General features: G+C 37.2%; 1 protein-coding gene across 1 annotated transcript in view; it reads left to right on the forward strand.

The window, feature by feature from the left end:
* Positions 1-23,103, forward strand: part of SH2D4B (SH2 domain containing 4B) — a 74,828-nt gene that overhangs the window by 40,799 nt on the left and 10,926 nt on the right. Inside the window, exons 8-9 of the mRNA XM_039719780.1 lie at positions 573-780; positions 1,798-1,925. Of these exons, the coding sequence (XP_039575714.1) occupies positions 573-780; positions 1,798-1,925 (336 nt within the window). The remainder of the gene's footprint in view (positions 1-572; positions 781-1,797; positions 1,926-23,103) is intronic.

Genomic DNA, 23,103 nt, shown 5'->3' on the forward strand with positions numbered 1-23,103 from the left:
ACTGAAACCATTTTTAGACTGCGAATTTCATGTTGGAAATGTCTGTGACTATAAGTACTATGACAAAGATAGCCTATGCCTTTCAGAAAGCAAACAGCACTGACGAAGTGCAACCTACATGTCAGTTTTTATAATGGTAAATTTTGGGAGTTGACTCTTCAATTCTAGTTATGTTCATAGTGGCCAAGAACACTGTTAGACACAGACTTAATTTAAAGCAGTAATTAACATCCTTTCTTGAAATACAGAACTTGGTGCACTTCCAGGGGAAAAGATGTCCCCAAGCAGAATTTCTCTTATTACAGCCAAAAGAAGTGTCAAATTTAATCACAATATGTAGAGGCTCAGTTATTGCCAGTAGTGGTCAGATCATTGTTAATTTGAGACTTCTAGAGGTGCACCTGTGTTTGAAGCATCAGGGAACTAATCCAGTTATCTGCCTTCAGTAATGTGTCGCAATTTATACACTCTTAAAATCAGCTCATGTAGGAATAAGGGCACTAAGCTGCTGTAAGCAGAGGGCTGAATGGCTGTTGGTATTTCTCAATCTCTCCTCCTGTTCATTCGCCCAGTGCGCCGCTCCAAGGCTGCCGACGAGGAGAGGAGCCACAAAGCGCGCAGGGCGCGGGACGAGTACCGACGGCAGTCCCTGCGGGCCATCCAGAAGGGAAGAGTGGCTGGCCTGAGCCATTTGTTCCAGGGGACAAACCTGAGCAATGATCAGGAGGTCAAACTGAACAACAACAGTGCGAGTCCTTTGCTGTCTCCTGCAGCATCCAGGTTGGTTTGTGCTGGAGTGGTTTTGAAACAGTTTTCTCTTGGATTGCTCCCTCTCCAATCCCTACCATTTCAACAAGCTGCTCTTCAGGTTTTGGGAGTCCTCAGCCTTGCTATTTCCTTATGATCAGAAAAAAAGAATGTTTAAAGGAAAAGAAAAACACATTTAATGCAAACTGAATGTCATTTTTCTTCAGGCTGATTTCTTAGAATTCACACAGAGATGACTCCTTGAGAAGACAGTAGGAGATCAGTATGTGAGGCTGAAGTCAAATGGACAAATTCTTAGGCAAGTCTTAAGCCTCAAGCCAAAAACTGCCTGCTGCTTAACAGATTTTTTTTTTTAAGCGAGCAGTCCTAAGTTTTAGAGGCTTTTAGTTTTTTGTGGCTTTTTTTTCAGGCAAAACCAAGTATCTTTAGTATTTATTAATCTTTCATTTAACTATTTAGGGAGCACAATTAATTGCAGGAGAGAAGAATTCAAACTGGAGGATGATTACTACTAGCTAAAACACATTGAAAGCAGTAGAAAGAGTAAGGCAGACTGTCAAGGAGAGAATGCAAAGGAAACGTAAAAGTTTAAACTAAACATTCCCTCTATTTTCTTAGAGGTTCCTGTTTGGAGACACAGAGTATAGCTGATACTGATTTAGAGTGTTTTGCCAGTAAGAAGGAATATACTGAAGAAAAAAGAATTGCTTGTCAATATTTACATTGGAATAAAAATGAGGTAGAAAAGGCAAGTTGACTGAAATGTCCATTGTGGTAAATTGTTTTTTTAGTTTAAGTTCTGTAAGAAAATGTTCAAGGTGCTGTTGCAAATATAAAAATCACACCACTGTGCTTTCCATAAAAACACAAAGTAAATTTAACAAATTTTAAAAAGTTGTTCAGTGAGTTGTACTGAGCAGAAGTTATGCTGACCATTTTGCAGCTGTATATTTTGTAAATATGTAAAAAGAGACTATTATTTATGCTGCCCCTTGTTCTCACACTGCTGATGCTCTGTCTTTGGTGCAGCAACGTCTGGGAGCGCCCTTCTCGGCCCTTCTCCCGAGACGTCATCATTCGCTGGTTCAAGGAGGAGCAGATCCCTCGGAGGGCTGGCTTTGAGAGGAGCACCAACAGGATTGCTCAGTGGTTCCATGGTAATTCTCTGATCTCTCATTTCGTGTAGAACAGGACTGTGAGCATCTGCTTGGGAAATTAATCTTGCCAGCATCCATCCCAAAAAGCAAAACCTACTGACATGGTGAAACCGAGTGCCTGTTAAAACAAGACTTTTGCATCTTTCCTACTATTAGCATGCAATTTTCTTGTTTTCTTTTTACTGATGCGGGACTCATATCACCCAAGTTTTTTCAGGAATATTTTGGCCAAAATATACTTGCTGCAAAATAGCAAGTCAAGCAAGAGTACTGAAACCAAGATAGGGTGAGAAGAACTCCAAAATTAACTGGAAAATACGACAATGGTGGGGTAGGTAGATAACTAATGTTCAAGCTTTTGATTTACTTTATTTGCAAGAATGACTTGAACTCATATCTTTTTAGTCATTGTTTTACTTTATAAACTGGTGGAGCATTTGTTTCTTGCTTTTTTTTTTTGCAAACAAAAATTACTTTTTTTTTCCCCTCAAAAATAATTGAGAGTGTATAATTTTAGGCAATTTTCCTGAAGTGGGACAAGTGCAGATTCAAAATTTGCTGTCTTATCTGCTTGAGTTGCTAGCATCTCTGAGACGTTTGCTTTGTATAGCATTTGCAATGCAGCTGAATCTTTGTTATCAAATTCACAGGTAAGATGTCTTATTTTCATAGGTATTAGCAATGATCTTTATATTCAGTATTCTTAGACATTAAAAAAAAAAAGGAGTTCTGGTTTAATAGCTGACATAATTGAGAGACCAGCAAGACTTTAAGGTTAAATCTGGTTGTGGTTTTTTTTCATTGCTGCTTTTGATGAGTCTATTGTTTTGTTCAAAGCACTAAGCTGACCCTCATCTGATTCATGATTCTCTAAGGCTAAGATGATGATGTGTGGGTGTTCTGAAGTGAGTCAGGCAATGAAGATTTCTAAATAAGTTTAGTGTTTCATATATTTCAGATTTCCGTTTATGATACACAAATCCTTATGTGTTCAAAGACATCAACAAGCTGCTATTTTCATTGGTTTAATTGGTCAAAGACACTGAAGTCAGTCTTGTACAGCTTGTAAATTCTAAATATTTTCATTTCTTACTAACAGTGATGCAGACACTTTACTTGTTTCCTTAGGGAAGACATTTGGGGTGGTTGCTTTCTGAGAGACAAACTGATTAAAATTTCATTTGTGGGCATTTGCCAGACATGCTCCCAAACAGGATTTTTCTGTATGATCCAATGATAAATGTTTTTCTTGCCTGTGGGAAGGTCACATCCATTTAAATTAATGTGAGGGGTTACAAACATAATTTATGACTAAAGTTAAGGAGGTATCTGAGCTTGAGCTAATGCATGTGCAGTCTTTCTACTAATTTTGGTGGCTTTTGGATTAGTTTGTTAATCACTGAAAGAACTGAGATACCCTTGATCATTCTTTAATTTCCCAGGTTGTGCTCCTCATATCTTGAGAAACTGAATGCAATGACTTATAAAGTGAGCAAAGTACCTAATTTTTCCTTTTCTCACTCAAAGGACCTGACAAAGACAATCAAGTTACACTCCCAGCCTAAAGCTCAGGGGTTTCTTTGCAGGGACTCCTGTGAGTGCTGTTTTGGTACCTATTTGCTGCATGAGTTGTTTGGTTTCTGCAGCTTTGGTCAGATTGTTGCAATTGTAAATTGTGAACAACTCAGCTACCTTGTAATTCTTCTGCAGTGGTGGAATCTAAAGAGGCCATTACAGGTGCAATAATTAGTGTTTGGTAGTGTTATCTGGTGTCTGTGTTACAGTTTGTAGTGCACAATGACTCTGAGGGGAACCAAACAGAATCACAGATTACGCAGAGTTGGAAGGGACCCACAAGGATTATTGAGTCTGACTCCTGGGCCTCCTGTTGTTTTGTATTGTATTCAGGGAGCCAGGATGAATGATTTCTGTATATGAAAAAATATACAGCAGAATATATTTGACTTGTATAAGAAATTTGCAGTACAAATGAAAGCCATTCTGCAAAGCCCAGAATTACAGCTGACAGCTCGAGCCACTGGGTCACTTCAAGCATCTCTCACAACAGATATAATCAGGTTCTTCACATCCTTGAGCAAATTCTGTATTTTCTTATATCTCAGTTTTGGACCATAGAATGAAAGTTTAATATTCTGCTTTGCGTTAAGGGCTTTTTGAATGCAATGCACTAAGAGAGCTATTGCAGCAGTACTGAAAAAGTAGATACCAGTTTATTACAGAATTACATGTTTTTGCCAGGGTCAGTAGAGCTTGGCTTGTCTGCTTTTACTGTCAGGCTGTTCAGCTTTTTAGCTGAAGTTAAGCATTAGGTGATTCACTGTCTCCAAATTGTACTGTGGACATATAACTTATTCTAGTTATTCAGACAAGAAGCTTTGAGACAGATGTGTGTAGCTAAAGTAGCAAAGCACAAATCATAAAGCAAATGTCTTTATCCTCATATATTTGGCTTATTTTCCACTTTAAGTGATCAAACCAATCTGGATTCTGTTTAAAAATACACATTGTCTGAGGCATTTTCATGGTACATGAAACACGGTAACATATGGCCTGCTTAATGTACCTGAAGTTTTCCTTTTGTCTTCATTTGAAGAAGCACTACAAAATGGATCATTTGAAGCAGGGTAGTAAAATCTGTAGTAACAAAAGGTCTTTCAAATCAGAACATTTCTTTCTTTATTCACAAAAAGTTACTTAAATAAATATCAGCTTCAACTTTATCCATCTCTAGTTATCTCTTGAAATTATCATCAGTTATCTAAATTCCAGCAGATGTTTTTTAGCTCATTTGAAATAGGCTTTACTGTTTTCTTCAATAAAAAAAATTGACATGTTAAGGATACAAATTGTAACATACAACTGAATTCTGGATGTAAATTCAATTAGTTTTTGCTCTGTTTGAATAATAGATCCCTGCCAAAATCCAGTTCATTTGCCCTTCCAATCTAGAATGATTTTCTTAAGTTTGCAAAGGAAAAAACCCCAAACATATTTATTGTCAAATGTTTTATATAAATTAGAGTCAACTTTAATTCTGTCCTAAATAATAAAGTTATGATATGATCTTTACTTTATTTGTGTTGTGAAGCATGAACCTTTTTTTAAAAGTAGCTTATGCCCACTTTGTGGCCACAGTGCTCAATTCTCAAACGGTTAAAACAGAAGAATCAGAGCCAGTGATTAAGGTGCCACCAGGACAATCTTGGATTTTAATGTAATCAGTGCCTATTTCTTTTGTATTGTCTAATAGTTGCCTTAGGTTTGAGTGAAAAGAAATATTATTTAATTTTTTTTTGACTATGAAAACTAAGTAATTGGTCTAAATTTAATTAAAGGTAAATTCTGTACAGTGTGATAACCAGAAAGTTAATAATTGCATTCTGATTCCCTACCTGCTAATTGATGAGTATTAGCATATTAATCAAACTTATATGGGCCATCCTAATGTTGTATCAAGTTGTATGAAAGATTTTTGTTAATTTGAATTAAGAGCATTCTTTGCCAAGTTCCCAGTTGCTCATATGCTTTGAAAGCAGGGAAGTAAATTGGTGTTTAGGATGGGAGAGCCATCTCTCAAACAGGCTGGAAATGGGGATACATTCCACATTCCATGTTTTTCTAAGTTTACCTTTGAACAGGGTTTTTCTTTTCAAACGCCTGTGGGTCCCATGCCGAGTAAAAGGAAAGTTATCAGTCTTCCCTATATGTTGAAGAGTTTTGCCAAACTATCAGTGACATTAGCAAATTGTAGTTTTCAGTTTATTGCAGGCGTAAGACACTTGGGATAGAATTCTAAAACTAAAGACCCTTCCTCCCCTCAGTATTTAACCAAATGTTGTTGGTGGCTGAAATGTCTATTATTTCCATATTTGCTCTTTCAATTGTCCTTTAACCTTTCTCATGCCTGCAATCTCTTTCAGCACTTTCATTTGTGAAGTGAATTTTTTCCCCCATTCCAATTAGTTTGTCTGCTGTTACTTTTGATAGTTTTATTATTTTCAACTTCAGATATTAGACTGTTTGGTTATTTTCTATTCAGAATTTAGGGGTGCTGGTCTTTGCAGAGGGTGTTGATCTCAAAATACTTCCCCAGGTTTAGTTGAGAGCAATGTTTTATGATTGTTTCTGTTTATACACAATATAACAGGGATCTCTCAGGTGTGTAGTGAGCACAGTACAGAATTCATTCATTGCCTGTCTGTGGGTGGCTGTGGGCTTCTTTGCCAAGCGTCTGCTGCAGCACTGTCAGATCTCCACTTGCCTTCAGGTTGAAAGGAAAGTTCAGATCTGGAAACATGAGGTAGTTGCCCTAAAGGCTGTACCTTTAAAATGTAATTGCAGGAGCATGGGTGCTATTGTGAAGAACCATTTCACCAGGGGAAGTCAGAGAGGAGCTGATCAGAGCAGATCGAAAGATGGATTGAAAGAATGCTGAGAGATGCAGGAGCTGAATAATCTCTGAGGTCAGGGGAGCCAGGGAAGAAAATTTTCATTTTATCAGGAATATGTTGCAAATGTTTATATATCAAGGTTTAGCCTCAGATGGCTAATGCTGTTTTCAGGAAGAAACTTGTTTTCAAGAGCAAAATCTAGCACACTGAAAGAGTGATAATGGTTCTGCAAATCAGATGTTCTCAGTAAAGGAGATATTTCTGAAGGTCTATTCATTACGAGTCCTTGAACAACAGCGAGGGCACTTGGAATATTCATATAGATGAACTGTGAGAAATATAGCTTGTATTGTAATATTTTTGAAGGACACAGAAATGGCAGTGGTTTGTTTGAAAAACATTTAACAGTGAATGAAGTTTGCTGCTTTGAGCACAAAAGCATGCATTTTCTTCTGCTCTTGGAGAGGAACTTTCCAGTTTTCCAATAAATGCATTTAGGAAAATGTAAAGCATGTGTTGTAAATCTAGCAGAAGTACAGCCTTCTTTATATTAATGATCTATTTTTTAATTCACTGCTTTACCATTATCTAGGTTTTACATCTATTTGAGAAAGTGTACATATAGACTACCTATTTAAGTAAACTGAGCCTTAGGGGTCTGGGATTATTTTCTCTTCTAAAATTGTAGCTGATGATAAAAAGACACAAAGTTTGTTAAAAATCTTCTGAATTCACTGAGAGCTTTTCACTGTCTTCCACAGGACTTAAAGGATGCAAAAAATTAGCTATATGCAAGGTTTGGTATCTAAAATGTTCTGTGGCTGGGAAACATCTGGAATGGAATGAAAATTGTGATTATCCATGTACCTGTTGCATACATTTGCAGGACAGATCCAGTTCTCTAATTTATGCAAGTAATGAAGAAGGGGAAGTGAGATTTTAAAAAAAGGGTTACAGAATATAAATTTTTATGTTGAACCATTGTCTGGGAAAGATTAAAAAAAAAAGGATGCATTCGAGATTATAGATTTAGAAGATATTGTCTTACTTCCTTTATTAAAAAGGTAGAGTTCTCTGTTCTCTGCCAGTCAGTTCTCAGAGAGGATGGACACAGTTGTGATCAGCAGTTCAAATATCTGTAGGCTTTGTGGCTTGTGGCTGCTGCAGGGATACAGCCAGGTCAACACAGGCTGCCAGGTATTGCCACCTGGTTGATTTTGTGCAAAACAAGTAATGCCACAGCCAATTAGTATCAATCAGCATCCCCAATCTGTGTGGTTTTCTCAGAAAAATTAGGTAGGAGAGGAAGTTACCTTTGTTGGGAATCTTGGCAGGAAGAACAGATCTGGAAGAAGTTTGGACACCAAATTACACTCTCATCATATAAGCCTACCTTCGAAAATGTGTTGAGAAGTAGTTAGGCCTGAGTGGGAAGGCAGCTTCAGCTGGCACCCCTGTTGTCCCTATCCTGTGGTTACACAAGGCACAGGAGATTCCAAGGCTGCTTTGTCCTGTGCTTTCCCCCACTGCTGAACTGAGGCACAGAATGATGATGTTCCTGTCACAGTGGTGCTGCAGGATGAATGAGAGCCCTGTGGTATATTATACAGAGGGGTTGCTGAACCACCCATGAGGCTGGAAAATCTGTCTTGCATTTGAAGGATGGAGGATTGGCTCATTTTGCCTTTAAATAGTAACACTGTTGTAATTTCACTTCAGAATTATTATAAAGCAGTAATTTTTATAACCTACATGTACAGGTTTTAACACAGCACCAGACATGAACCAGTTTGTCCTTGCAGTTTTATATATATATTTTTATATGGGTGGATATGAGCTTGAGAGCTGTTATTAGAGTAATGATAATCTCTTTTACTTCCTGTGAGATGGAACATTCCTTTTCTGTATTTTCTGAACATATTCTTATCAAACATTTACTGGATATTCTGATAGTATTTTTCAAAGATCACACAGTATTTGGAGTTGAGGTTGTATGGTGGATTCTGGTACTTGTTAATTTTTGTCCTAAGTCTGACCCATAACATGAAAAAACTCAAATGCTTCCTCAGCTTCAATTCTGCTCTCGGCTTCTTTTTTAAGAAATGAGAGGTGTTTTTCTGTTTTCTGAGAAATAAGATGATCCTTCACACACTAATTCATTCCACTTAGGTCATAATGATTGTTTCAGTCTGTCAGTTCTTTTGAAGGCTTTGGAATTGTTTTTCTTACACCATTAGAGTTCCAAAGTGTCTACACAGACAGGTTATTAGCAAACAAAATAAATGTTTTAGACTCATGGCTCCTCTTGGAAGGGACCAAAGTATCAAACGGAGGTAATGTGAGCTGTAACAGGCTGCAAGGAGAAAGGAAGCACAAAAGAACAGCAGGGAAATTGTAGAATGAGGCAGTTGAATAATTAATGTAAATAGGCTAATTGCTAATGTGAAATGAGCTTTCTTATTTTACAATACATTGTCCTTCTTGACTGCTTTTTAACTGCAAGCTATATTCTAAAGATTTGGCATGTTCTTAAGATAGAAGGCAGGATTTTTTCTTAGCAGGCATGGCAGACATTTAGAATGAGAGATAATAAAGAACATGTGAGCACAAAGGGGAAACAGGTGTGCTGTGCAAACAGTCTCACTGACACAAACAGCTCAGGTAGAGAGCCCAGACAGGGCAGGGTGAGTTAAAAATAATAATTTTTTAAAAAGAGGCTTTTCAAGCTTGTGTCATGTAGTTCTTTGCATAAGTGAAGAATATTGAGCTACTTTTTCAGAGTTTACTCCCAGGTGAATTTACTGAAAAAATAGTGAAAATCAAATTCCTTTACATTTTGAAGACATCTTCCCCTTTCACTTAAAACACTTTTAAGATTTTCTTCTCAATCTGCTACTGTTAGGGAATGCCATTGTGAGCGATTATGATTTTGCTTAGTAAGCCATAATGGTAGCTTACTGTATTTACCTGTATTTTTTCACTACAGCTCTGTCTCCATTTTGAGCTGGTCTGTGTATGAGTACATTTCTCTATTACTGCAGCTCCTTCAGGTTTTTTCACATTACATAAAACAAAGAGAGGTTTGTCTAGATAGAAAGCTCTGCTGTTAGTGCTTAGATATGAAGAATCATTTATAAAAACCATGTGATATAAGAGCAAGATTTATCTGGAAGAAATCATATGTAAAGATATAAAAGTAATATTTTACACAAAATAGTAAGTGTTACACACAAGTAAAAAGCCCAGACATCTACCAAGGTTGTTTATAGTAAGACTGGAACGAATTTTGATTATCTGATGGTGACCAAAGGAAATGCAGAAGGCCTTATTTGTGTGTCCAGCAGCCTGAATCTGAGCAGTGGTACCCTTTTCCAGGTACTGTAGTCTGGTCCTTATCTGCTGGACCATGCTTTCTCCTTCCAGTGGCATTGTGGATGTGTCAGTTGGAGTTTTTCCATGCACAAGGCACTTTTAGATATCAGTCACTACCAGCACAAGACATTCAGCTCATACTGTGCATCTTTAAGTGCTGTGTCTGTTTTCTCATCACTCCCTCTGGCATACCACAGGTATCCTGTGCAGAACCTTGTTAGTCCTGGATGAATTGCTCATATCCTGCTTATTGTTAGTCTATATCTAAGTGTCCATCAGCCATGCCTGCAGCTCTTGTTCCTTTGCCGGCACACTTTCAAGAATGTGCTTTCTCTTTCACAGGCTTCTGTATATTTTTTCATCAGCTTACAGCAGACTGAGTTATATTTATTATTTTATCTATTTAAAGCCCAGCAAACACTTGCAGACCTGAGGTCAGTAAATTTCCCTGATTTCTCAGAAGCTGGATGCCTTATTGGTCGTTCTTGCTCTGCTAAGCACTGAACCTGCAGTCCTATTGATCCAGCCTCAAGGGGAAAGATTACAAGTTATTAGTTTGACAGCTCCTCTGAAGTAATACTATTTTCCTGCTAAGCAAAGACAACTCTCTCAAACTGGGTACCAGCAGGTATTGTGTGTAGTCATGCAGGGGGGAAAGCATGGGGCTGAGAGAAAATATGTTACTGGTTTAGCTTAATTCCAGTTGACCCAGTTAGAAGCAGATCATGACACTTGAACTTCTTTCCCTGCAGGAGGTAAACAATAGGAGATAGTAGAGAAAGAAAAGAAAGAGATTTCTGTGACTGCAGGCAACTAACCTGTTTGTGTTACTGCACTGTGTGCTGCTGGCATGGGGGCAGAATGGGGTGGAGTGAGGGAGACAGAAATTTGCCTTTCCCTTGCAAACATTAAGGGAATGACATTAAGCCTCCTTCCCTTTTCAATTTCAGAAAGGTCAGTTCTTCCTTCTTCTCCTGGCCTTTCAGTGAATGGGATTGTCAAATCACAAACTCATGACTCTTTTGAAGAGGAAATGTTCCAAAAGAGCCATGCAGGTTGGCACACTGATTGGCATTGCCTCTGACTGCTTCAAACCCTAGCTCTCTATCCAAGGTTAACATCCACAACAAAATACACAAGAGTTCTTAATCCACAGTGAAGAAGACTGAGATCTAAATTATATGTAATTCCATGGGCCATTCTGCCACTGCTGCTACCACTGCTTCTCACAATTAAACACAGCATGGATCATTCATGAGTGCATGTGGCTACTATAAATTCATTCCAATATGCTTAATAAAAGGAATCTTTTTGACTTGAAGTGTGCTATAAACATTTATAGATACTCAATCCAAAGTACAATGAAGTAATAGCTCATTAGTAATGGGACAGAACTCCCTCTCCTATTTTCTCTCTTGATGCTACTGTTTACAGGGTGGTGACAGAAGCTTTAAGAACCTTGATGGTGGGAGGAACAAATTATTCTGCGCAGTTGCTGTATGAGTTCAGTTCCTTTTATCATGTTTCATTCGTGAAATTTAGTGTGAATGAAAGACACTTAATTCCAGACTTTGTATTCAAAAATTAAGTAAAAATGCGTGCCTGCTTCTGTTTATAATTTTTCAGAACTTGAGATGAAGTTGGTTCCTCCATTGAAGTAATTTCTGTTTCTGAGTAGTGGCTTCAAACCCCTCATTCAGATTATCCTACTGTGAGTTTGAGCCTAACTGCTAACTCACTCGCCTCAGTTTTATTGCTGGTACGAAATAAGGCAATTTAGTGCCTGGTTTTTGGTGGCTTACCTGGGAACTGTGTCAGACCCCAGGGGATGTTCAGAACTGGGTCACTGTCAGAGCTGCACATGGGTACTACACTGCCACTCGCTAGGTGTGAAGTTTTTACTATCCCAATGTTGTTCTCATTTGACTTTCAACAGTGCTTCAGTGTCTGGTTCACTTTATTGAGTGATTAAAGGTAACTTTTCCCCCTGAGGAACAGCCCAAGAAATCAATGTTCAAGAATGCTGCAAGCAGCTAGAAAGCACTGTAATTAACAAAGCTAGCCTAAGGTTCCCAAATCTAGCCAAGTGTGTGAGAAGAAAAATTAGTTATCAATATTATGCCTAGATTTACTTTTCTTTGAGCTAGATAAAGAAGTACAGTTTCTTAAGGAGTTACAGAAAATGCTTTGTAGAAATTCATCTGAACCTACTGTTTTAATTTGAATATGGGAAATTACTCCAGATATACAGATTTAAATTTGTACCTCTTTTAGCAATAAAGGTTCTAATAATTACTTGATTAAAAAAACATGTTGAATGATTTCTTATGAGATCAGTGATGTCATCTGGAAGCTACTCACAGATAAAAATAGATTTCAGATTTCAGATTGCTAATGTACCTAACCAATAAATGTGTTCTTAAACTTTACACAAAGGGAAAAAGAAAAAAAAAAACATTGTCCTTCACCTGAGAGAAAAGCATGTAAAGCAAGAACAGAGTGTATTTTCTGCCTAGTTATCTGTTGAAACATTCAGCTGTAAAATTTGAATTTTCCAGGGCTCCATGTCAACTGTGGCTTTTGTTTTTCTCCTTCTTTTGAGTGAGCTCTACTGACACTGTGATTTACTAGTACACTTGTCATTTAGGTTTATGGAAAATGTGTCTTGACAGCTTCTTCAACACCCTTGAGATTGTAATGTTCCAGGTGAGCTGTAAGATATATGTGCTTTTAAAGACCATTGTGAGCATGTGTATGTGGTTATATAATCAGGGGTTTGTACTTTTTGCATCTATTAATTTAATTACAGAAAAGAGAAGGGCTCGTCAGTAATTTTTGATTGTGGGTTGTATTTTTTGTTTAAAACTGAGGGTTTCCTTATTAGATAACAGCAAACTGAGAATGTATTCCACTACTTTTCTTCTGTCTAATTCATGGCCAAGAACACTATCAGTAAAGCTTCCTTGCCTTGTACTCACACATTGCTGTGCTGGCTGCAGAGCCAGTGGCACAATGTGACAGCCTTTATCAGCTGGTATCTACTCAGGGTATTCATGAGAGGCTATAAGCTCGGCCAAATCCGTGGCACTAGTCTGGGTTCTTCCTGAAATTAAGAGTTTCACCTGGGAGCACGCAGCCACCCTCAGCTGTGCCATGAGGCACATGGAACAACACATGGAGAAAGGGCCCCAGGATCTAAAAGCCAGCCCTTGCTGCTTGAAGTCAAACTAGAGGTCTAAAGAATCCTGTTGGATGCAAGAAGAATCCAAACCTAACTTCCATGTAGTCAGATAAAAAGCATGGATACATCAATACAAATCAGCATCAATATGCAAAGGCCAGTGGAAAACATTATCAACTCTGGCAAATTAGCAGCTTGTCAGAGGCTGTAGTGTAATACTTTGTTTACTACCACATAACTCAATTATCTTCTAGAAATTTCAGTGTTTGTTCATTGGGCAAATGCTTTTACTGTGAGACCATTGGAGTAATGAAGTTTTATTCATAATGCATTCCCTGTGTACTGAATAGCAAATCAATTTTAGCATAAATAAAGCCATTTAAACTAGCAATGTAACACAAAGGCTCCAAAAGAAGGTTGAAGATTCATAATGCTCAAAAAACATGACCAGCCTAGATATCACCTCTCTGTTAGTAACCAGTAGAATTACAAAACTTTTCCTACCACAGGTATTTTGTGTTACACTATTCAAGACATTTGTTCACAGCAATTTGACAGGTGAATAAACCTTACTAAGCACCGGTGTCTGTGGAGAGCTTTGGGTTTCAGTTTACACACTAGCAGATTTTGAATATCTAAGAATCATTACTCATGTTGACATTTTACTTTGCTCTTTCATTGAAGCCATTTTGAAGCTTTGTTTTAGGTAGAACTACAGGTTAATTGACTTTATGGAAAGTAATTGAAGAATGCATTCACAGATTCATCATACAGAAAATTATTTGAATCCATCTGCTAGTCTAAAGCCAATGCAGTTGTCTTTGTCTTTGTAAACACTAACATGGATAACTTTTCTTCAGTGTTCTAAATTTTTTCATTCAGTACATCTCATTTATTTTAAGATTTTTCCTAAATAGGACTACGATATATTTCCTGTTTGCCTGAAGCTATAGTCTATATTTTGGTTGTGCTGTTACATCCAAGTAAAACAACATGTGAAACTTCTAACAAAGACAGTGAGGTCAGTTTTAAGTCCAAATTTGAAGTGTTGGGATTTATATTAATTCAACAACATAATGAAAAACTGGAATATGTATTAAAAATATTCTTAAACATTCTTTGTTTTTATAATGAAACATTCTATTGATTTTATACAGGACATATTGAAAAGCTTTATAATAATGTGAAGAAGGAAAGATTGCTTGAGAATTACCTTTTTCTAAAATTATTTTCCTATTTTTCTAGAGATGAGCTTGAGAAAGTGGCACTGTTGTTTTTCTATGAGTTTTAACCCCTAAGGATTGCAGGCTTTTAATAATTTGGCTCATGACTGAATGCACTGCTTTTCCCTCCAGTTTTTACTTGTTGCTTTTCTGGTTTTTTGTGTGTGCTTGTGTGGGTGGGTTTTTGTTTTGTTTTGGTGGTTTTTTCAATGCTTAGTGGAGATGATCTGATAAAGGCAGGGATACCCCTAAAATGTAGTGCTATAGACACATCTGCTTTGCTTTTGTTTGCCTTTTTACAGTTTGTGTCATGCAGCCACCATTATTTCAGAATATTCTTGTCCATTTTTCTGCTTTTCGCTTGGCTTGATGAAATTTGCCAGTAGCTTCCTATTACCTAAGCAGTTAATTCCTTTTCTACATTTAGTAGATACAGTTATTCTCTTTCCTAGCCATTTACAGCTCTGGCAATAGTGGCACAGGGAACTACACTAGGACTTAATGTTGCTGTCTTGTTAATTTTGATAGAAAATCACAGCATGTTACAATACTAAGTAATTGATTGCTATTCTTATTAGAAAGCTTTTTGGCAGCTGATTGTCTCAGTCCAGGCTGTGTGGACATGGGTCTGATTTTTTAATTCTTTATTTTCTGTACTTAATTACATGATGGAAAAATGGGTATAATGGGTCAAAACCTGCCTCAGAATAAATGGCGTCACAGTATACAAGGCAAAGTCTAATCAGGCCCTAGCTGTTTTGCCAGAGTTTATGCTGATTTATTATACAATATATTCAGGATAATATCAACCACATTGTAGATATTATGAAATCCTTGGGTGCTGAATTAAATCTCATTTTCCTCTACAAGAGGTATACTCAAAATAGAGTATGCAAATAGTGGGGTAACATCTTGCTTTTGGCTGGGATGAAGTTAATTTTTTGCCCACAGCAAATTTTAAATTAATTATTTAAAGTTCATTATTTACTGTCTTTTTTATACATCCGTAAATGTGGCTGTGTTTTTAGAAGAGGTTCCACAAAGGCAAACTTAAATGTTTGTGTCCCTAAGCAGCCAAGTATTCACAATTCAGAAGCACCAATACTAATTTATGTATCAATACTGAAAGACTGTTAATGAAAAAGTATATATTTGGTACTAGTATATAGTATTTTTCTTATGTCAAAATTATTTAGAGACAAAAAGAAGCATCTTACTTATTAAGCAACATCAATATGTTAAATATGTAGTGCAGAAGCAGAACCTGGTGTTAAAATAAGTAAATATATATCTATTAGCATGCAATTTAAAAAAAAAAGATTATGGATTTACATGCACTGTAAAGTATTCCACTCTTCAGTCAGTACTGCTTATTTCAGAGATAGTAAAATATGTACCTGTTTTAAAAGACTGCACAGTTGAAGTTTTGTGCTTGACTTGTCTTTCTTGTTGAGATTAAACACCCATAGATTTGCAAGTACAAGTATTTCTTCTGACACTGTTTTGAAAAGAAAATCCTGCTGGTTAAATGTGCGTATAGGCTTGAGAGAAGGAAGATGCTGCAAGTAAATAAAAATCTAAGGAGACAGGTTTTTTTCCAAAACAATCCCGAGACTGACAGTAGTTTTAACACTTGCTGTTTTTCACCCTTGTCTTCCACTTGCAGGCAGTGGGAAATGGTAACATCTCCACGCACTGAGTGAGCAGTGGGTCGAGTTCCAAAAGCATCTTGCACAGCCAGTCAGGGAACTGGCACTCAGTTCTCATTGTGATACCTTCAGCGGGTGAAGTGTTCAGTGACTGCTGATTTTGAATTGCAAATAATTTCTGCTTTCATATATTTCTTTAAATTATTTTTTAAAGGAGCCTTTGATTCCAGGAAGAATTATCCCCAGCTTCACAAAGTTTCCTCATTCTCTGTGTGTTCAGAACTGTGCCCCCATGCCCCCTACTGCAACTGCCCATCAGGCAGTGCTGGGCTCTGAGATCTCTACAGGAAGGTCATCCCAGCCAAGGCTGCTTAGCAGCAGTGCTGTTCCATGCACTGTTCTTGCCTTTGGTCCATGTGTTCCCCCTGGGGAGTCACCTGGGACCGTTGCCTTGAATGAGTTGTACAAAGCCAGGAAGGTTCTATTAAAAGACTACTTTAATTCTTCTACTTTGCCTTTTTTCAGAAATCCAAAGTAAACAAGAATCTCGCTGTGGGCTTTGTTTTGCGCAATTGATTTGGTAAAAGCTCAGTCTTTCATGTTTGTTCATGTCTGTGTTTCCCTCAGAAGTATTTAGGAGAAACAAGAGCCTAATGATGGCTAGAGTTTTGAAAACATAAACAGGTCCCAGGAGGACTTTTCCTCTTCCCTCTTCTTGCACATATCAGTTTTCTCATCTTTGTCCTTGATTTAGATCTAATTTGCATACTAGAAGGTTTTTCTCTCTCATTTTCAAATCCAGTAAACTTTGAGAATTTAGATGAGCAGTAACAAGGTGAGTAATATAAACAAGTGAAATGCTTACAAAAGATTCCCACAAACTAGAATTTCCTGTTTCTTGCTTGCAAGACCAAGACTGAATAAATGCAAACATTCTGTCTGCCTGGAGAAAGGATGATGAATACTGCCCACTAACCTTTTAAAAAAACTGTCACACTCTTCAATTTGCACACAAAACATAATATCAGTGACTATTGTACCAGGACAGAGGCGTTTCAGTTTCCTGAGCCAGGATCAGAGCATAAACCAGTTTCTTTGCTCTGTGTTTATTAGTCCACTGTACAATTTCTAGCCCTGTCAGGTTTTAGTGAGATATTTGTGTTCTTTACTGATTAAGCAAATTTCAATGTTTCAGTAGATACAGCAAGGTCTTAATATCTACTGCATGTGTCACATCATGCACCCATCACAGAAGTTTATTGATGGTCTGTATAGCTTTCTATAGCTTTTTTTGGACATAATAGAAATAAAAATTAAATTTCATCTGCATTGTAAGGAGGTGAATGCATCCTACAGGAATAGTATTTGTAACAAAATTCCCTCCTTGGATTAGTGTACTGATATTTTCTCAAGACCTCTTCATGTATATATTTATTTTCCATGCTACTTGCAGGAAATGTCAGGTATCTATAACAGAGTGTAGAACATTTATATAGGCCTGGAAATATTTACTGATTTAAAAACCCAACCAACAAAAGAAAAACCAAAACCCCAACCTTCCTGTTGTTCTTCCATTGAGTTCACTAGAACATTGAGACTTCTGTCTTTGAAACACCACAGTGTTCCAACAGTAAAAACAGTACAAAATGAAATATTCTTGATCCATAATTTTTGACAATATACCGATCACACAAAGTAAACTACACACAGGATTTTCATTTAAGAAGCCACTGAAAGTGGAATGGTTAACTGTTCCATCTTTTAGCATAAGCTTCTCTTTAGAAGCTATTTAGACAAGAAGAGAAAATTCATAAAAATTAAAGGGTAGTAGCAGAGATTTAATGCAGGGATTTCAGGTCAGAAGAGCTTATATCTAAAGGAAAAAAAGAGATTAAAGGTTAAAAGTATTTTGTGCTATATTTTTTCTTCTGATATATGACAATAAGGTAAAAAGAGAAGAGAGAGGTTAAATTGTTTTCCTCCCAGCTAATGCATTCTATAGGCTGTTCTGAAAAGAAGGAAGAAAAGAAACCAACACGAGGTTTTGCGGAGACATTAACAGAAAAATTCACAGCTCTATTATACAGTGGTATATTCAGACAAGTAATGCCACCACCTGTCTTTTATGTGCTGCACTGCTTGCTAGTGAATAAGGAGCAAATGTTTTGACAGTGGGTATAAAGGGTTTTTACAGTATTTGATAGTTGGATGTAGAATGAACTCGGAAGGAGACAATTAAGAGGTATATTTTCTGCAGAGTGCATAGGGAATTAACTGTGAGCTGCACTGGCAACAATGGATGTAACACACATGACTTTCTGTAAACCTGAAGAAAAATACCCTTTATTACTGCATTATTAATTTAGATGGGATTTTTTATGATTCCCAAGGGAGTAAGGCATCTATTCCTTTCAGAATTTCAGTAAGTTTTTAACTGCTTTAGAGACTCTTATTCTTAGGGAATTAAGAAATCTTCTGAGGACTGAGTTTGCTTTATTCTAAGAACTGTTGTACTCTGACAAAACAGAGAGCTGAATCCACATTGGAAAAACCCCCAAACCCACCAATGAAAAAAACATTACAAAAAAAACCCTTTAAAAACTCCACCCAGACAAAACCAGTGATACTTTTCCTTGAATTTCTCCTTTGTATAGAGAGTCAAGATATGCATCATGTAAGTCTTCAAGGAGAGCTCATTTAGGACATGATGGATTATCAAGGTGCCCCATCCTTGCCTAAAGGGATCTCTTGCCATCAGCACTACATTATTCCTCTGGGCTTGGTTTGCTATACATGTCTATGCATAGCCCAGGGCATAGTTCCTATAGCGAGCAAGGCACACTGGGGAAATTGCTGAATCTCACTGAGGTGTTGCTTCCCAATTCTGCATACACCTGAAATGTGCCAGGATGGTTACAAAGGAGAGGAGTGGTCAAGAATGGCTAATGGGCTCCTGCTCACCTTTCCCCAGCACAGATTTATCTCTACCTGAGTTATGCTACTGCCTGCTCAACTCCCGAAATTGTGCAGAAGAGGTGAGACTCCCTAGAGTCTCACTTTGCCAGTGTAGCTCAGAGAAGGCTGGTCCCATACTGGCCCCTGAGTCCTAACATAACTCATCTGTGAGTACATTTAAAATGTGTGTTTTACCTGTTGATTTCTAAATACAACCCAGCTTTGTCTACCAGTGCAGTTCTATGGAGAGAGGAAGGTTTTATTTACACATATTTTAGGCTTTGCTTTTTGTGACCTATTGCATATATTTTCTTTATCATCAGTATCCATAAATATTACTAGTATCCATAAATATTACTAGTTAATAGGACTTAGATTACCAGCCTTCAGCACAGCATGAAATAGCTGCATTCTTACTAGCTGTAACCAGCAAAAGCATTACCTAGGAATTCAGGACTCCTTGGCTTCTGGGTGCTGGCCATGACACTTCAAGCCACAGTTTGGAAAACAAACAAAACAACAAAAAAACCACAATTCCCCCCCAAACCTCAACAAACCTACCAGTCCTTGTGCTGTTTTTTTGTTTGCGTTTTTTAGTGAATTTTTGTTGTTTTGTTATTTTTTGGTTTTCTTAACTAATCTTGGCCATTTATTTCAATGTCTAAATGGAAACAGAACTCTTTTGAAGATCTAGTCCCATGTGAGTTTGTTCTGCCTTAACAGCAGATGGTGAATAGCTTCAACAGCTTTGTTTCTATTACCAGATGTCTTTGATTTACTCCCTTGCTTTGCTTTCTGGCCTTTATTGCTTCTATTCTGAAATAGCAGAGGCAGAGCTATTGTTACCTCTCAGCTATAGCTTTTCTCACACAATACTATTGATCTCTTCTTGTGGCATTATTCAAAAAAGCATTGTGGCTAAAAGGAAGGAGAGAGTGAAACTTCTTCCAGAGCAGTATACGGTAAGATTCTATTGCTGCAAATATTTGTGCATGTATTTAGTTGTGCATGCTACTCCTGCTGGAAACAACAGGGAAATGAAAATGTAGGTCTTCTATTCATATATATTTATCATTAAAGACAGAATGATCTTTTAATATAGACATGACTATATGTGGTACTTTAGACCCTTTGTCATTTTTGGACTATTTCAGGTGCAGCACAGTCCATAAACCACCATACTGATAACGGTGTTCTTTAAATTCTGTGTGACATTGGCAGTCTCAAGGATGACATAAAGTATTCAGTCTAGACATCACCCTACTGTAGATTAATTGTGTCCTTCCCAATGAACAACCAGAACGATATTCAGTCAGTTTCAGAGCCCGTGTATAGACTTGCACCTGTGGGAGAGAATTGGAAAAGTCAGCCTGAGGAAACTTGCTTTGAGTGATGCTTTTCCTTGAGAGTATAAACCATAGCTGCTCTAGTTCTTCCACTGCAGGAAAGCCATTACTTCAGCTTCTCTGCTTTGATGTTTTTGGTCTTTCTGAGTGGCTGAAGGAGCTGGGTTCTTCATCTTCCAGACCAGAGATGGTTGCTAGTGTCATTTGAGTGTTTGCTCCAAGCCTTTATTATCCCACTTTATTGTGGGACCTCAAAAAGGTCAGATCTAGTCTTAGTTCCCCAGTCTTAACTAGTCTTAGTTCCCCAGTTTCAGTTTTCATCTTACCTTGTACTGGCTCCTCATGAGCATCTTCTGTGGGCTTTGGAAGCTCTGTTCCCCTCCATGAGGCTCACAGAGTGTTCTCAGAAGCTGCTCCTGCTCCTCCTGGCAGTGGCTCATGTTAACGCTGCCGTGTGACACAGCCAGTCAGCTCCTCTGAAACCACACTGCCTGTACTTCAGAAGGGATCCATCCCTTCTGAATTTCTGCTTGCTTGTCTGATTATTTCTTTCAAAACCGATTGCCTTAATTCAGATTTTGGCCCCAGGCAGGTTTGATCTTTACTTCCAACTGCGTGATTTTTTAAAAATCGTAATGAAATAAGGAGAAAAACCTATGATGTGTTTTCCTCTCACCAAACCACAACTTTTGATTCAAAATGCCCAAGACCCTAAAATATGTTCTAAACAAAGTTATTTTTCAAGCTTTTATGGTTTTTTTGTTCCCTGAAATTTACTTCAGCTTTTTTCTTTCTTTCATTGTGAGGTGTAAAACTTTTGAGTTTCAAATTAAGTCTTGAAGAGAAGAAGTTGTTTTGGAAATTTTTGGAAAAAAATTTGCCATTGGGAACTTTTTTATTCTTAATGTTATATTTAGAGTAGTATGTCTGCCTAGCTCAGTTTTTCAGTTCAAAAAAATGGAAGGGTTTGGCTGATGCTAGGCAAACTGCTCCTTCTCTCTTATAGCTATTTTATCACCATCTTTCAAATTATATATATTCTTATATAAGAATATCTCTTCTGATTAGTTCTGCCTGTATAATTGAACAAATATAGTCCCAAATATAGTCCTCCTATTCAGGAGTTATTTGCAAATTCCTCATAATTTCTTGTGTCTACTTATTTATTTATTGTTTACACTTGCTCTCAGTGTAATGTGTTTTTATGACCTTTAGCATGTGAATCATTCATGTAATGATTGCCAGGCATATTTGTATTCATTTGGGCTTTGATCTAATCCTATTGAAAACAAAGGAGATGTGGTATTGGCTTCTCTCTGTTTTGGGTCCTGATTAGTGACCTACATCACCCTTGTTAGACGTCTTAAGTTGTATTAACTGAATGGTGTCTTTATTCTGCATTTATTACATGTGAATATTCATAATTGTTCATCAAATCAATTTTGCACAAGATAGAAGGCTTTTCATAATGGTCGTGAAAGCACTTTTGCAATGAGTTCTTTCATTACATTGTTCTCATTTATTCATGCCAGTATTTGTAACAATTTTTCTGAGTAAGACCTCATGCACTGCAGTGTTTGAGATCAAGCTAATGGAAAAAATATGAAGAGAGAAAATATCAGCTGAGCAAATAGATTCTATGGCAGAACAGTAAATGAAAGCTTCTGGGCTGTGTTTGTACCTGCTCTCCCTCTAACCTTAGCTGGCCTCTTGGCATATACACATATATTATACTATACATGTATTATATATAATATTTATTTTTATATATGTGTGTGTGTATTAAAAATATATTGAGCATTAAAGGCTGAATTATCTTTTTATATAGACATGACATGTGGTACTTTAGAGCCTTGGTAGGTTACAACAAAGGATGTTGTATCGTTATCTGTATAATGGTAAAAAAATAATTCTAGGCTTCTATTACATAGTCTATCTTGTTGGCAAAACGTATCAGCCTTGGATTCATGCTTGGTGTGGCATTCTTGCAACAAATATATATGTACTCCATCTTGAGTTTCACTCAAGGATGTATGTAGGATAACCCTGAAAGCAGAGTGGCAAGCTGAGGTGTCATGGCAGAATCTTGCAGAATAGCACTTTCTGCTGCTGAGGCTCCTGTAAACTTGGAAGACAGCATTAGGATTTCTTAGCTGGGCTTATTAAATTAATAATGAACTCACCACTTTTCATATGAGCTTAATATACCCTCAATGTTAGGATGTTCTTTTTCCTGTTTGAAAGATTGGTGGCAGTAAACAGAACACAATTACAACAAAAATGTTAATACTTGCCTATCATCATCTAAAAATTGTCCTGTATTTTAAAAATGAAGCTGTTAGTTAGGAACATGCCAGCTGATGATGAATGTTCTATGATTTGAAATAACTGTCTTAGAAAATGTTATTCTCTCTGCTAAGAATCTAAGCTGCTAATATCTATAAGCATTAAAAATGGACTGGACTGGCCCTTTTTTTATCTTTTTAAGAGATTAGCAAGAATAAGAGTGAGGGGAAATTAGTTTTCAAAGCATCAGTTGTTTCTATTCAATATAATATATATCATTAATATCCTAACTAGCACAGATAAGAGCATTTGTGATTCCATACCTCTTACTGGAGCCCTGGGAAACCAAGTTCCCTGATTTTAGTTAAAACGATTTTAAATGTAGGGGTTTCACAGATGTTGTCTATCTTTCTGCAGTCATCTCAGGAGTGAACAGTGCCACTCTTTTTCCAATTGTCTTGAGAACGGGATAATGCTTTTTAAAGGGTAGAGGGAAACTCTTATTGCTGTAATAATCACCCTCTGAAGAATTGAACCAGAGAAAAATAAAATAACTGGGAGGCAAGAAGAGGGAGGAGATGGTGCAGAGAGATTGTTTTGTGTGACTATTAAGAGAATCAGGAGAGTAAAAGGGAAGAGAGTGGCTGGCTGATAATTTATTACACCATTTTTAGCAGAAAAGAGAATTAAAAGAAAAAAAGAACTTGGCTGTGAGTGATTTAGCATTTCTCACCTTCTCAATGATATGAAGCAC

This window comes from Passer montanus, unplaced genomic scaffold (genome assembly GCF_014805655.1).
Source record: "Passer montanus isolate IOZ18808 unplaced genomic scaffold, ASM1480565v1 scaffold42, whole genome shotgun sequence".
Taxonomy (NCBI): Eukaryota; Metazoa; Chordata; class Aves; order Passeriformes; family Passeridae; genus Passer; species Passer montanus.